Genomic DNA, 16,418 nt, shown 5'->3' with positions numbered 1-16,418 from the left:
CTCTGATCACTTCAGTGAAAGCCAAGACACCCAGCTCACACGTGGACACCTGAGTTCTCCAACAGAAGAGCCAAATTCTACCCTCTCTGTACTGTAAAATATGTGTGGAGAGTATTATTCATGCAAATTCCCTCTGCCCAATGACAATATGATGCTGGCATCATATTGTCAGCATCCAAACCTCAGCCTCTCTGTTTCCCCCACCTCTGGACCTGAATTGAGGTCTTCCAAAAGCAAGACCACAGCGATAAAAAGTGGATGTCCTTTTCCTGATGCTTCCCAAAAGCAGGTGTGCTTAAAGCAGCCCATATGCAGAGACCTACATAGTGCTGAGATGATGCCAGATGAAAATGTTCAGTGTGTGAAACTGCTAGTTCTAATATTTTTTTTCAAAGTTAGTAAATCAATTTAATTAAAATATGGTTTTGCTTTAATCTCTCAGATCTTAAAGAAGAAACAGCCTGTCATTTCTGTTTTCATTCCTTTCTTGATTTGTCCAAATATAATAACTTTGTACTTAAGAGAACAGTACCCCCCTCATTTTAGTTCTCATACCCATCAATAAGTTCAAACATCAATAAGGTTTATAGGCAGTGTTGGGGAAAGACCTTGAATGAAGAAAATGAAAATTTAGATTATTTGGAATTGCTGAAAGATAATGTTCAGCTAAGTATTTAATCTCAAACCATATCCTGTTGCTGTAACTGACATATACGTGCACAACCCTGTTGTGGATAACATACTCCAATGGTCTTTGAAATCTTGTTATCAGATATAAAGTCTTCAGGGGCACAATTCAGTTGACATGGGGTTTGTACAAGACCTGCCAACTGGCTGCAACACTCTCGTTTCAGTGTTGTCAAAGCTGACATGGAGAATTTTGAGGCATTTCCTTAACATTATATCTGAACAAATCAAGATGCAGTTAAAAAAAAAAACAAAACAACAAACCCTCAGGTAAAACACAAAACCCCACACTTACCACAGCGAGTGCGTTAGCAAGAGCTGCTCCAGAGTAGGCACAAAATAATGCTGAGAAGAGAAGACCAAAGAGAGCTCAGGATGAGAAAAACATTGTTCAACTCTCAAAAAAAAAAAAAAAAAAAAAAAAAAAAAAAAAAAAAAAAAAAAAAAAAGAAAAAAGAAAAAAAAGCAACATGGTTGATAGGAAACAAAAAAAAAAAAAAAAAAAAAAAAAAAAAAAAAAAAAAAAAAAAAAAAAGCAACATGGTCAAAATGCACAGCAAAATATCCTCCCAGCTACCTAATGTGAGGATCACTGCTGGAGTTCAACAATTAGTTGAAATGTCCAAGAGAAAATGGCCTCAAGTTGCACCAGGGGAGATCTAGGTTGAATATTAGGGAAAAATTTCTTCACAGAAAGGGCTGTCCAGCCCTGGCACAGCTGCCCAGGGCAGTGGTGGAGTTCCCATCCCTGGAGGGATCAGCAGCTGTGTGGATGTGGAATGTGGGGACGTGGGTCAGTGGTGGCTTTGGCAGTGCTGTGGGGGCACGGTTGGACTTGATAATTTTGGAGGTATTTTCCAGCACAAATGATTCTGACTACATTTGGTCCTATCTGCTCTGTAGAGATGGATGGTGAATGAAGAACATGGTTTTGTCAAGATGAAGAGATGGTGGCATTTCTTTTATGTTTAATTTCTTTTTATTTGGCACTACCTGACCCACATGCAGTGGGAATTACAGAAATTCTCCAGCGGTGCTGGACTTCAGAAATTCTCTGCCCTGTGGCTTTATACCATAACCAGTTACCAAGGAGTCTCTTTGTCCCAGTTTTCCAGGGATGGCAGAACAGGAGGCAAGGTCAGGCACCCAAGGGTTAAGTCAAAGAAGGTAAAGCTACTGAGAAATCCAGAAACTGTGCACAGGACCCTGAGATAAAGACAACTGGAGCCTGGGCATGTCTTCACCGCAATGTCTTAACTGGGAATTTTCTCAAACTGTTCCCATAGTGCCTGGTTTTGGCTGCTGTTGGATGTGGGGTCTTTGGGTGGATGGGTTTTAAACTGACCTGGTGAAACAGATCCCTTCTTATGATACATTTCCCCCAGTCATACATATAATCATGAAAAGATTGCCTTTATGAATCTGTTGAATTGCTAATTGGTTAAACATGCTCATGGATTAACTTGTGCTCATTCCACAAACAGTAATTCCACACTTTCTAGGTGTTTCCATATTATCAGGGTCTAAAAGTGTTCTCTCTGTACTTGCACAATCAAGCCCAATGCTGATGCTACCAGAGAAACAGGTCTTGCACAGTACCTGTTTTTGTGGACAGACAGAATGATGATTGGCTCTAAGCCCGTGCTCCTGTCTTTGGTTAGAAATGCAAGATGTGGGTGGGGAGGGTGTGTATTCTGTCACCATCTGTTAGACATGGGGCAATTATCTTCTGTTAATTGGGCCGCCAGTTAAAACCAGGTGGGGCAGGTTTTTTTTTAATCTCTTCCACAACCAAACCTCCCTCTGGAAAATACCTTCTGTTAATGGGCCAGTGTGTGTCCCTGCATGACTGATAAAATTCCATCATCCCACTGGGAGATGCTCCGCCCAGGGGAGGAGCCAAGCATTCCTACCTGGATATAATTGGAGGTCTGGAACAGCACAGCAGCCATTTCCCATTGCATTCCCAGAGGAGCAGCTTTCTCCTGCCCTGCATTCCCAGAGGAAGAGCAGGCCCATCTCCAGCAGCCCTGGAGCTTCAGAGGAAAACTCCCCCCTTGTGCAGGATCCCTGCTCCAGCAGAAGCACAGCTGGCACTGCAGGAGGGCTGAGCCACCATGGAATGGGACTGTGCCACCACCCTGACCCACATTGTGTCAGGGCCTGTTCTTCCTCTGTCAGTGTTGTTTTGTGTTACTGCATTTAATTTTTATTTTTTCTTTTAATTTTTTATATTTTTCCTAATAAAGATCTGTTTTTCCTACTCTCACATCTTTGCCTGAGACCCCCTTAATTTCAAAATTATAATAATTTGGAGGGAGGGCGTTTGCATTTTCCATTTCAAGGGAGGCTCCTGCCTCCCTTAGAGGACACCTGCCTTTTCAAACCAAGACAGCTCCTTATAAGCTGCCCACCTGCACAAATTTTTGCCTTCTCTTTATGTAAAAGATACTCACCACAGGCAAGTGAGAGCAAATGTGTCTGCCAGGTCAGGGCGTAGAACATGCCCCCAATGGCAATGCAGGCCAGGGCACAGTTGTAGTTGTGTAAGCCAAGGTAGATGCTGTCAAACGGGGATGCAATGCTCAGAGCTGCAGGACAAAGGCAAGGCTGTGAGCTCAGGTATGAGGGGAACCTACGGGAGCAATCTGTCATCTCTTCCTCATAACACCAAGATGGGTTTCTCTGTTCTCACACATGCACACGCAGAAAAAGGAGGATGTCAAAGGAAGCTCATTATTTTGGAGGTCTGATAATGTCCCTGTGGTGGAATTTGGCCCAGTCTCAAAGGTTTAATTCAGACAAAACTTCCTGTGTATTCACTGAGTGTGTTATATCCACACACACAGGTGGAGAATCCAGCCATGGTGTGGGGAAACATTCTCACCTGGACGTCCTCCTTGCAGAAAGCTGTGCTCACACACACTGTTTAAACCTCATATACACCTTAATTTTGAATATCAGAGGCACAACTGCACGTCTTTTGCGGGAGCAAGCAGAGTTTGTCATTTTTTCCTAGTGAGATATGGTCTAGTTACTAGAGGTGGTCACTTCACCTGTGTAGTGGAAATTCTCCACGGGGATGGGAGCTGGGGGTCTGCCCCAAATTTGACCTCTGAGAAACTTCTGTAGGACTTCTCACAGGCTTCAGGAGTACCAATGAAAAGGAGAGCTCAATATGTAATGCACAGACAACTTTCCTGACACTAGCAATATTAATGCATTTCCTTCTATATTGTCCTCATCTGTCCTCTGTTTTATCACCATGCTTGTCCCCAGAAACTTTCCCCTGACCTTTCCCTTCTAGAATCAATATCACACCTCTAAAGACCTGCCATATGCTCTTAGCCATACAAATTGTGGACAGTTTTGTTTAAAATTATGAATGTAAGACAACTACTTCATGTACTAAGTGCTTCAGAGCACAGAGAAATTTTTGGATTGCTGCCTTTTCCAAGGAATTAGATTACACTTATCCCATCTTGGTCTCTTAAGAGGCATTAATATTGCCTAACCTCTAGGGTCTGTTTTGTGTCTCTCAAAATTGTTTCTCTCTGGTTAGTGGAGAGACAGGACATTTTTAGTGGCATTCATTTTGGTATTTTGGCAAATCCACAGTAGGGCTGAGCAAACTGCATCCCAGAAAAGTCTGTTTCTCTTCCTTGTCTGATTAGTTCTGAGGCAGACCTTTGCCTGTGGTCATCATTTAAAGAAATTGTGGTGGCAAGAAATCAGTTCTGAAAGTCTTTCTCTAGGTTTCCTCATGATCTCCATGGGATTTATCACATCCAGCTGCTAGAGAGTTAAGTAAGATGGAACAAAGCACCTGGCTGAGTTACAAATCTAAAAAAAATGTGAAATTTAAAGAAAACCTGTTTCTGTTCTTCCCTCCACTGTGTTGTGTGACCTTTAGTAAGAGCTTTCAAATTAGGAGACAGTTTGAAAGATGAGAGTGTTGTCCCAACTACAGCCAAGCCGATGCAACTATAAAGTCTGGACAGAATCTGGCTTGGATGAAGATACCTTGGTTGCAAAAATAATTTGGTTGGTGTTTCTTACCTGCAAACATCCCCACAGCTGATCCAATTGCAGCATGCAAACAAATCAGTGGGGAGGAGATGAGCAGAGCCACAAGGAAAATGCCTCCAGTCCAGGGGTTTCCACAACCATACACTTGACCAATCCCAACTGGAATGGATTGTAAGAGCTGCAGCAGATGGCAGAAAAGGGCTTGTTATTTAATGTCTGTCTGTGCCCTGAGGGACACAGCAGAAGTTTTGTCCAAGCTGTTGGCTGAAAAGGGAAGGAAGAAACCCTGGCTCTTTGTTGGAGTCTGAGCACCTCATAGAATCCCAGAATGGTTTGAATTGGAAGACATCTTAGAGATCACCTTGTTGCACCCCCTGCCTTGGGCAGGGACACTTTCCACCATTCCAGGTTGCTCCAAATCTCATCCATCCTGGCCTTGGACACTGCCAGGGATCCTGGGGCAGCCACAGCTGCTCTGGGCACCCTGTGCCAGGGCCTCACCACTCTCACAGGGAAGAGTTTTTTTCCCAGTATCTAATCCAAACTTTCTCTCTTTCAAATTGAAGCCATTTCTCCTTGGGGGTAATGCCTTCAAAATCCCCCCAGCTGTAAGTCGTTTCCCTCCAAATTTCCTGCACAATCTCCCCCGGTATTGGAAAGCCTTAGGTCACCCCAAAGTCATCTTTCCCAGGCTGAATAAACCCAGTCTACAAGTCTTTTCTTATAAAAGATGTGCTCCATCCCTCTGATCACCTTGCTGCTTCCTCTGCACTGGCTGCAGCAGCTCCACGTCCTTGTGCTGCTGGAGCCAGGGCTGGGGCAGCTCTGCAGGTGGGGTCTCACCTGAGCCCAGGGCACAGGGGCAGGATCCCCCCTGCCCTGCTGCCCACGCTGGGATCAGCCCAGGGCAGGGGGGTTCAGGCTGGGGCAGCTCCAGTTTTCACCCCCAGCACCCCCAGCTCCTTTTCCCAGGGCTGCTCCCTCTGCCCATCCCCAGCCTGGGTTGATCCCTGGGCTGTCCTGGCCCAGGTGCAGCTCCAGCACTTGGCCTTGTCAAACCTCATGAGATTTCCCCTGGGCCCCTTCTCCAGCCTGTCCAGGTCCCTCTGGATGCCATCCCATCCTCCAGGTGTGTCAGCTGCACCTCTCAGCTTGGTGCCATCTGCAAATCCTCTGAGGGTGCCCTGGATCCCTCTGGCTGTGTCATTAATGAGGATATTCAATAACACTGGTGGCCAGACAGACACCTGAGGGACCACCTGGGAGCCATTGACCACAACCCTCTGGATCAATTATCCTGTTCTCCTTTGGGAAGGTGAGCCTCCAGAGGTAGAGCTAGACATGAGGGGACTGGGTGTAAATGAGTTTCTGTCACTTTGAAATCCTGATGTTCCCTCTGAATTTTCATATTGCCACTGACAGTGTCGCTGATGTTTTTTTAACCCGGACAGGAGGAGGTCATATCCAGATGTGTGCTGGATGTACACTCAAGACAAGTTCTGGGACAACCCACATTTGAGGGGAATGAGAGGCTCAGGTTCTCTGCTCCCTGAGGCTCCACCAGCCTTTCTGCTGGATGAACCAGGACTGTCCCTGGGGATTCTGTGGCACTGAACCAACCCATGTACTTCTGTGAATTCTGACCCACGCAAAAGTGTCATCCAGAGGAGAACACCTTCATGCTCACCTTTTCAGTGAAATACCATAAACCTGCTGGTGTGAAGCTTACCAGTGGCACATTGATGTCAGACCAGGTGATATTGGGCACTGCAGCTACAGGTTTGATGAGGGTTGTGGGGAAGAAGGGGTTGTAGTGTCCTGTGGCTGCCAGGTACAGGGTCACCACAATGTTGAAGGGCAGAGTGAAAACAGGAAGGTCCCATTTGCTGAAGATGGATCCCAAAGCACTGGACAGTACAGGGCTGAGAACAAGAGAAGAAATAGAATTATAACTTGCTCATCACAATTTATAGTGGTGAGACAGCCTGCTTCTTTGGTCACAAAATGATAATTTTGGCAAATAAAGGCCAATACAGTTCCTTGTAGCAACACCAGGTGGTGAATGCCTTAATATCTTAATCTGCATCAAACAAAGAGTTGTCAAAAGCTCTTCATATTTCTTAAAAAAATATTTTCACATCCCTGTATGCATCCAATAAAGCATTTGAGCATGGACATAGACAGGCAATCTGACTTACTATTCAGTTTAATATTTGAACAAAAAGCAGAAAAGGAAATTTTTTGAATGTCACGTGAAGAACTGGGAAGAACTTTAGATGGTCTAAAAAAGCTGCTGTCTTGGGGAGGCAGGAGGGAGTTGGAAATTACCCAGTTTGCTTTTTTTGTTTTGTTTTGTTCTTGTTTAAATGGTTTGAAGGGTATCAGGAGATGGGTCTGGAAGAGAAATAAAGGAGAAGAAGTGATCAAAGACAGTGGAAAATCTTCCATTAAGAAAGATAAAAATATTTACTCTGTTGGACACTAGTTCTGGGGACTATGAGCCCCAACAGAGTGTAAGATGAAATCACCACTGTAACAGAGCCAGACCTTGACTAATGTAATTTTGTGCTGCCCAGGTACCATCTGAAATCATACACAGTTTACTGTAAACTGAGACTTGTTTTTAAGTAGCTTGATTGAAGATTTTTAGTATGCAAAGTATTTGGGATGAGACTCAACCTAGAGTCAGAACACAAAAACCATATAAACTTTGAAATACCATGGCCCTTCCCAAAGTTCTTGGCTGTAGGACCTGGGATATAATCTTCATTTGATCTGCTTTCCTCAGGACATTTCCAGACTCCCCGATTTTCACTTGAAGTGTGTGTCCTGCATGAAGGACTTTATGGAAATATATTGGTAAGATATCTGATTTTTATGGGCCCCAGAATGCTCAAGGAAAAGAAGAAATGGCCAGTCCTTGGTGCAAAAAGCCAGTGTTCTCCTTCCAGCTGAGCTCTTCTGCTACAGGTGATCTGAATAGCTCTTATGGTCTACTCCAAGTAGCAGTGAACATTACAGTTTATAAAAAAATCAATTTAAAGACTTTAAGTTTTTCAAGGAACTGGATTTGAGCCCTAGAAGGTCATTAAGCTGGTTATAATAAAAAACAATTCCAGCCAAGTTGTTTGACATTTCAATAGCAACATCTTGTGTCCTGCTGTACAGATACTATCTGTGGGAAAAATGCTTTGTTCTCCCTGTGTAATCTCAGATGAAGCCTATTCTTTTTTTGACAAGTTTGGTTCCCAAAGGAGTTTACAGATTTCCTTGCTTGCAGCTGTAGGGAAAAAAAATAAATCAGTACTTCAGTGAAAATGGTGTCCTAATTTCTGTGCTGAAATACAAAGCTTCTGTCACTTACACATCTTGTCAGGAAAAAAGGAAACAGTTAAATAAATGCTGACTTCTAAAACTGAAAGTCAAAGTATCGATTAAAAAAATCACTGAAGTGTCTGATTTTAACATATTTCAGCTCTACCCTCAAGACTTGTGAACTAAACAATGAAGAAATTTTTGAACAAAAGGCCTCAAGGAATTCTGGCAGATAAGACAAACTAAGCATTCTTGTAACATGTCCTGGGTTTTGAGAGATTGTTATGAAATGACCTTTGCTGAGAATGACTAAAGAAATGAAATATAAAACAAATCTGATCTTAAAAGCAGTGAAAATCCAATAATGGTTTGCATCTTACTGCTTAGAGTGATAAAATGAGACTATTAAATTAATTTCAGTTAAGGCTGTTAAACAGATTCTGCAGTGCTGCTCAGATCCATATTTAAAAATGGCAAAATTTAATCCTGGACAGACATCGCCTGTCCTTTGGAGCTACTTGAAGGAATTAATTTTGCTCATGACTGCTTGTACATCTGAGAGAGAGGATATTGAATTGAGCCCCAGGATGAGCACAGGGTTGATTCAGGGGCTGGATGAGGATGAAGCGTTGTGGTGTTGGGTGCAATGACCTCCAGCCCGTGTGTGTCCTGCTGCTGAGGGCCATTTTCAGAGGACTGGGATGGGACTGCTTTTCCTGTGTGCTATAATCAGTGTTTCTGTGCCCTCAGCTCCTACCACGTCCCCCTCTGTGTGTGGTGACAGAGGACTGGGATGGGACTGCTTTTCCTGTGTGCTATAATCAGTGTTTCTGTGCCCTCAGCGCTCCTACCACGTCCCCCACGAGCTCTGTGTGGTGACGAACACAACCCTCCAGTGCCATCAAGCCTGGAGTCACTGGTGCAGGGCAGAGGGGCTCTCAATGTGCCCACGCTGCTGTAGCCAGACCCATCCTTTGGGAATTGTCCCTAGAAGGAGTGATGCCTCAGGTTTTAGATTTTATATTTTTCAGATTCTGTGCTGCTTTAGTGTGTATTTCTGAGCTTCATATTTGGGCATAGTAAGCTCTCTTCACAGAGCAGGGAGACAAAACAATTCCTTCTCTAGCTGGGGACCAAGGACAAATGATCCAAATCTCAGGCCCAAGAGCATAAACATCATGGGCTGAAGAGAGAAAAACAAGAAAGATGGGACTCGGACAATTAACTCCAATGTGCAAATGGACCAAAAGTTATACAAGTGTGAGGCCCCGTGACCGGTCATCCATTTTGTGCCCATTTTGGTTCATCTTGGGTGTAGCCCTGGCCAGGCTCTTGTGCTGCCCGAGGTGCATCCATTGAGGCCTTCTAATAAACAGAGGCCTTCTACTTTATTCTTTAGCTCTGCCCAGTCTCTGTTCTAGGTCAGCCTTCACAGGGCATCCGGGGCAGTGGCACTTACCAGGCCATGGAAATCACTGCCACAGGGGGCAGGAGCCACCAGTAGTAGTCCCCTTTGTCAGAGTAGACGGCCATGAGCAGGCCCACCAGGATCCCGTTGTAGCCGTGCAGGCCAGCTGCGATGGATGGCCTGCGATGGAGACAATTGTGAGACAGAAAACTTTGCTGAAGGCAGCCCGTCTCTGAGGCCCACGGAAATGCAATTTGTAAGTGTCCTGCCCCTGGTGAGGGGGTGAGAAAGCAGTGGGATTACTGATGTACTGCCTTGCACTGGTGTGTGGAAGTGGAAAGTTTGGGGACTGCTGGATGATGGAGGGGGATCCTTGTGACTCAAAGGACCTCGATGGTTGTGAGGAGGGCTATCAGGGAGAAAGAACTGTGTGTTTTTGGGAGGACAGACAGCCACAGGGGCAGGCCGGCTCTTCTTGGACCACAACTCTGTCTTCACCTGAGTCTTCTGTCTCTAACAAGGTGCAGTGACCCATCAGTGGTCTCCAAATGATATCACAACTATCAATTTTTATTAAGTGCACGAGGACATGAGGTGCCACCTACCTGTCCTGACTGAGGGCCAGTGCAGTTAGTGTGGACACAGTAGTTCCAGTGAAGCCTGTGAGCATCCACCAGGGGCTCTGGACGAAAAGCCCCACTAAAATGATCAGCCCGCTGAGAGGGTTGTTGACAAACATCACCTGAGAGGTCCCTCGCAAGATCCAGTCCACCAGCTGAACCATTAAGGGCTTGTCTGGAAGAGATCAAAGCAAAACACTGTTGAAAAGGCATCATTTTAGCCAAGCACAATCTCTGCAGCCCCTTTCTGGGCACAGAACAGAGGTGAAGTATTGACAGGTCTGTAAAAAGATCTCTGATTGATTGTTGTCTCTGCATATTTTGCATCTGGCACTTGAGAACTAATAGGGATGTACAGGGCACTGCTATAAAATTTATGGAGGGACAGAGAAAAAAGTGATTTATTTATAGTGGTCAGAGAATAGTCAATAGATTATTTGCACGGTAGATCACTTTAGATTATGCTGTAAATCAATAAGGAGACAGACTCTTTTGGTGTATAACTCAAATGCAGAGGGGGACTCTGAAAATACTTTGTATATATATAGGGAAATATGAAAAGGAAGTGATTTTGCTGTTTTAGGAAGAAAATCAGCAATCCTGAACATGGAGGTATGGTGTATATAGGAGATGGGGGTCACAGGTTTCTAAAAAGTGTTTTGAGAGCTAAAGAATCTAAATTAGGAAGCAATAATTATAGCTTGGACAGTACTGAAGGCAAAGAGGCATTTCCAGAGGACAAAGAGTTATTGCTCTTTGGAGAAGGTTATTGAACGTGGACAGAGTAAACAGACACCAAGCACAGATACCTCAGGTGTATGCAGGGGAAGGTGGGATGAAGGCACTGCAATAATGTTTTGCTGCTTGTTCTCCTACTGCAAATTGACTTGAGTTTTTCTTCTGCCTCTCTTGTGGGAAAACTGCAACTATTTCTGAACTGCTGTGTGTTATTAAAGGATGATGCAAGGAAATGGATGGGAAAGGGGAGCTGCTTCCATGTACAAGATGCTCAGATGTTCATACAATGTGCATACGCAGCTTTTATTTTCTTCAATAATTGAAATTAATAATCTTAATTTGATTGTTCATTAGATGCAGCTTAAGGTGTCAGGATATTTTCTGAATATGGGCAATGACTTATTCTAAAAATTCCTTCCAGGTAAGGTTAAGGAGGCGGAACAAGGAGGAGGAGGAGGAAGGGGTTCCCTAGAAAAAAATGACCAAGCTTGTCTGAACTAATTTTAATTAGCATTTTGGGGTTGAGCTATGCAACAGGTATCAGCAATACACTTAGTTTCAGACACAAGTATTATCTGAAAATATTCAAATATAACCAGAGGACAGTGGCCAAAGCTTTCCAGAACACTGAGTAAGAAAAGTTGTTGACAAAGCATGGAGCTCTGGAGTAGAGAGAAAGCAGGAGGAGATATCCCCCTGTGTCTGGGGATAACACTGGCCTGGATGTAAATGGATGCCTCCTATTTCTCTCCCATTGCTGGAGGTGTACTGCTAACAACCCTAGCCTTGACAGAGGACCCACAGTCTTACACAGCCTCTCAATCCCCAGTAATTATGGGTATCTTGGACTGTCTGCTCGTGCATTGCTCCTGTCTGGACAGTGAACCTTTGAGATCAGTCCTGGCTTCTACCTTATGGCATTGTAACACCCTCTCAGTGTTTATTGCTCCCCCAAGGCTGGGAACTCAAGAGCCTCTGCCTCTGTCAGGAGGCAATTCCCCATCATCAGCCCTCAGATGGATGAGAGCCAGTGGCTGATCCAAGACAGTTGCAAAGGAGACTCAACCCCCAGCCCTGCTGTGGGATTCTGACACTGCTATGTGAGACGTGATGCTCATGACATGTGACTGATTAAGTGTGAAAGACACCTCAGGACTGTGGTGAATTTTGCCTGCTGCCATAGTGAGGGCCAGAGGATGCGGTGAGATTGTCTTCCTGAGAGTGAGATAATTAAAAGACCAGAGCTTCCCATGAGCTTGGAGAGAATTCTACTGGGGGAGTCTAAGAGGCTGGGAAGCTGCTCCATCACAGCAATTTGCATTACTGACTGGTGCTGGTTTTGACACTAAGTGGAGCTTGGACCATGCTGCTTCTGCTCTGCCTCAGGGGGTGAAATTCACTGGAAATACTGATGGCAATATGGATATCCCCAAACACATCCTTCTGCTTACTTTTCATCCACTCTCCATATTCGTTCATTTCTCCTGTGAGATACCCAAAACTATGGTGGATCCAGTTTCCACTTCTCCACAGCAGATTCTGGGCTCTTGGCATCTCCTTCTTGTAAAGCTCCCTCTCATTGGGATGTTCAGTCACAACGATCTCGCCGAGCTCCATCCTCTTTTGGGTGGTGATAAAGGGTAACTGTAAATCACAGAGGCAATGTGTTAGAAAAACCCTTTGGGTTGGGCTCTGACAACCTCCAGAACCCAGTGGTGATGCCTTTTATCAAAGATGGGATGTCTATGAGGAAGATATCTGCCAGATCCACAGCTGGGGGTGGTGTGTACTGCAGTGGTGTCTCCTCTCAGGGATGGGGACCAGGCAGTGCCCTGCTGCTGTCATGGGGCTGTGGCACAGACACAGAGCTGCAAGGAGAAAGAGACACGTGGCATGGGTGCCTTGCAGCATCCCACCCTCACTCCAGCTCCTGATGCAGCCTGTGACAAGCTGCTGGCTGGACATGAGACATGACATTTGCCAAGAGACTGAGGAGCACCTGTGTGCTGTCCATGCTTGGCTGAGTGTAGCTACTGTGGCAGGTGCTGAGAAGGGAGCCTGCTGAAGTTCGTCCAGCAGTGAGCTGGAGGCAACCAATGCAAATTGCCAGTACAGCAGCAGAGAGGAGGGGACAAGAAAATACAAGAGGAGAGGCTGAAGTCTGTGTCCTTTTTGATGTTGTGAGTTGGTGCTTTTGTATATCACCAGGAATCTATGATGCTCCTCATTCCACATCTGCCTTTGATAGACCAGAGAGAACAACCTGGGGTAGCATCAAAGCATTGCACAGAAATCAGCATCCACATGTGGCTTTTGACAAGGACAAGAGCATTGGCTCAGGGCTGTGTTCTCCTTAGTTAGCAGGTGAATATTCAGCAGGAGTAGGGATTTATTAAATTTCCAATTACGCTTGTGGGGCTTTGCTCATTAAAAAGTCTATTACCATATCAACATTAAAGAAAGAAAATACACAAATACACTGCACTGCAGCCTGGTGAGCTACATTGCAGGTCACACCCTCAAAATTGCATCCTTGCTGCCTGAGGGAGCCTGGCATCAGCTGTGGGATTTGCTCTGGTGATTTTGATATAGTGTGGCCGGGTTTCTTCTAGGTGTTGCCCCGAAGCGGACTGTGCTGTGAAGGGCCTGCCCCAGTTTTGTGGAATATGGGCACCATCTTCCGGTGGGAGCCTGTTTGGGGACGGCTCGGGGAGGCTGGCTCTCGGCGTGGCAGCCTGCAGCAGCAGTAGGCAGGGATGCTTGCCTGCAGGAAAGGCTGCTTTGCAGAGAGGAGCACTGCCGGGAAGATGGCAAAGATACCTGTGGCTCTGAACGCCCTCGGAAGAAGGTCCTTGAGCAAGAAAATCTGCTTTCCCTCTGCCCTGGCAGCCCGTGGCTGAGCGCAGCCCTGCACACGCGTTGCGCGGCGCCCGTTCCCCAGTGCTCTGGCTCTCTCTGCCGGCAGCTCTTCCCCACGGCACTTTTTGGGGTGACCTTCACCATCGGCGTCAGCACGGGCAGGGCTGCACCGGCAAGAGGGGCTGCTGTGTGGAACCGTGCTGACGAAACCTGAGCGCCGCTCGGTTTGTCTGAGCCTGGCGGGGGAGGACTATAGAAGGTATTAAACGGTCTAAAAAAAATAAAATAAATACTGTGGTTGTGCAAAGAGCAGACACCTGCAAACGCTGAATCACATAATCAGGGATTGGTATAGGTGGGAAGGAACTTAAAAGCCCATCCCCTTCCATCCCCTGCCATGGACAGGGACACCTTCCATTGTCCCAGGCTGCTCCAAGCCCTGTCCAAACTGGCCTTGGGCACTTCCAGGGATCCAGGGGCAGGCACAGCTGCTCTGGGCACCCTGTGCCACAGTCTCACAGCCAAGACTCTTTTCCTTTCCTTTTTCCTCTTTTCCGTTTTTTCCTCTTTTCCTTTTTTTCCTTTTTCCCCTTTTTTCCCTTTTTTCCTTTTTTCCTTTTACCTAACCTAAATTGTTCCTGTTTTAGTTTAAAATCATTCCCTCTGTGTGCTGTCCCTGCAGGCCTTGTCCACAGTCCCTGGGCAGCTCTCCTGGAGCCCCTGCAGGCCCTGGCAGGGGCTCTCAGGTGTCCCTGCAGCCTTCTCTTGTGCAGGGGAGCAGCCCCAGCTGTGCCAGGCTGGCTCCAGAGCAGAGGGGCTCCAGCCCTTGCCCAGGGATGTTTCATGGGGTTGATAAGAGGGAGATTTTGAGGTTCTGCAAAGCTGTGCTCAGGGCAGGAACAAACCAGGAGCAAAAGAAGAGAGAGGGGGTGGTTTTGTTATCCTGCTTTGTTTTCTGATTTGTAATCTCATTCTGCCCAGAAGCTAGTCCAGTTCCTGGTTTCAGTTTAGGCCATCCTTGGTGGCTGCCAATTTTGGCTACTCCTTGTGGCTACCCAGGAAGATTTTGGTGTAGGGAACACTGAGCTGGAGTTCCCCTTCTCTTCTCACGTGTCCTCTAGGCTGGGGGAATTTGCAGTGGTTAGATATTGGGAATTTACATCCCTCTGAGGTAGGAAGAGACCAGCTTCTGCTGGAAAATATTTGTGCCTGGTTACATTCCATGAGCAGAGGGCTTTGTAAGATGCATAATTTTCTTGGTTGTAGCTCTGGGTGCCTTCGGGTGGAAGTCAGGGCATCTGAGCCCACAGCTGCCAACAGAAAGTTCCTGCCATTCCCAGAGACAGCTCAACCTGGGTGCTCTAGTGAGACACCCAATAATTTCTGGGAGGGACACAGGGTCTGAAGGCGATAGCACAAGAAGAGAAGAGGCTCCAGAGCAATGCCAGGACAGCACCTGGCTGTCACTGAGGTTGCTTTCCCTACAGAGGTTCACAGCCATACTTAGCAATTGATCTGGTAAAAGAGATAACTCTCTGGTGAACACTGCCACAGGCTGCCCAGGGCAGTGGTGGAATCATCATCCCTAGAAGTGATCAAAGGTTGTGTGAATGTGGCACCTGGGGACATGGGTTAGTGGTGGCCTTGGCAGTGCTGGGTTATTGTTGGACTTGATGATGTTAGAGTGCTTTTCCAACTTAAACAATTCTATGCTTCTGTGATCCTCTTCCATTTTGTCTGCTTTGTTTGTTTGCTCATGTTCTCCCTGAAGTGTTTTCCAAAGGATTTCAAGGGCTGAGGTGGGCTCAGAGAGCCCTGGATCCATGTAAAGAAGACTGGAATGTGCCTTACGGTCTTGAAGTTTTAGGGATGCATCAATAAAGAAAGGTGAGTGCTCCCTTTGCTGTGAACAGTAACCTCCATGAGCTCAGCAGTACAGCTGTTACCAGCAGGGAGAATAAATGCCAAGGGGCTGTGTCTGAGTCATCACAGCATATGAAAAGCTTATGCTCATTTTAAACCCCACCAGAAAAAATTACTTGGGGTTTTTACAAAGCAGAAACATGACTTCAGAGCTCCTAAACCCTGTACTTACAAGGCTGCATAGCTCAATTCCCTCTGAAATGGAGATGTGGGACCTGTGTATTTTAAAAATTATTGCATTGCTCACATCATTTAACTGTCAGGGGTTAAGGGCAATGTTGTCATATGAGACCCCTTTCCTCTTTTGAATTTTTTAGTCAATTCGTCTCTGTAGGGAGAAATTAATATCTCCAGAGAGTGATGGGTATCTCTTTTTCCTAACATACCTAACTGAGTCGTGGAAAAGGAAAAGAAAAAAACAAGGGTGTTCTGCCTCTCTTTTCCACTGGCTGCAGAGGGAGCCTGGTGGCTTTTTAGAGGTCTGCTTGCAGGCAAGAAAAGTTCCAGCCTAAGAGACTTTGCCAAGGTCAACCTTGAATATTTTGGGAATGGGATCTGTAGTCCCAGGCTAATGCTTTTAAATCACTGAGCCATCTGCAACGGGTCTGTAATTGACATCAAGTCAGGCATTGAAGTTCTGGGGCTAAAAAAATTTGCCCCTTTTTATGATTCCTGCTTGCTTTCTTCTTATGGATTGGAAGGGAGATAAGTCTCATCTTGGATGGAGCACACTCACCCTCCTGAGATGGCAAAGCAACTTGGGACATGGCCGGAGGAGAAAGCTGTGGAATTACCAAATTTGGGGGGGAAATACATAGTGAAAAAAAAAATAAATTGGG

The 16,418-nt window shown here is 45.8% G+C and overlaps 1 protein-coding gene across 2 annotated transcripts in view; it reads right to left on the bottom strand.

The window, feature by feature from the left end:
• The window catches only part of LOC120513679 (urea transporter 2-like), a 297,024-nt gene that overhangs the window by 1,004 nt on the left and 279,602 nt on the right, over positions 1–16,418 (bottom strand). For both annotated transcript variants that reach the window (XM_039733314.1, XM_039733315.1), the window contains 7 exons: positions 12,249–12,441; positions 10,045–10,234; positions 9,491–9,619; positions 6,446–6,638; positions 4,747–4,894; positions 3,144–3,278; positions 983–1,032 (listed from right to left, as the gene is read on the bottom strand). In XM_039733314.1, coding sequence (XP_039589248.1) covers positions 983–1,032; positions 3,144–3,278; positions 4,747–4,894; positions 6,446–6,638; positions 9,491–9,619; positions 10,045–10,234; positions 12,249–12,414 — 1,011 coding nt within the window. In that variant the 5' untranslated portion in view covers positions 12,415–12,441. The remainder of the gene's footprint in view (positions 1–982; positions 1,033–3,143; positions 3,279–4,746; positions 4,895–6,445; positions 6,639–9,490; positions 9,620–10,044; positions 10,235–12,248; positions 12,442–16,418) is intronic.

This window comes from Passer montanus, unplaced genomic scaffold, assembly GCF_014805655.1.
Source record: "Passer montanus isolate IOZ18808 unplaced genomic scaffold, ASM1480565v1 scaffold86, whole genome shotgun sequence".
Lineage (NCBI taxonomy): Eukaryota > Metazoa > Chordata > Aves > Passeriformes > Passeridae > Passer > Passer montanus.
The sequence above is the reverse complement of the archived record's forward strand: the minus strand, read 5'-3'. Positions and strand labels throughout refer to the sequence as shown.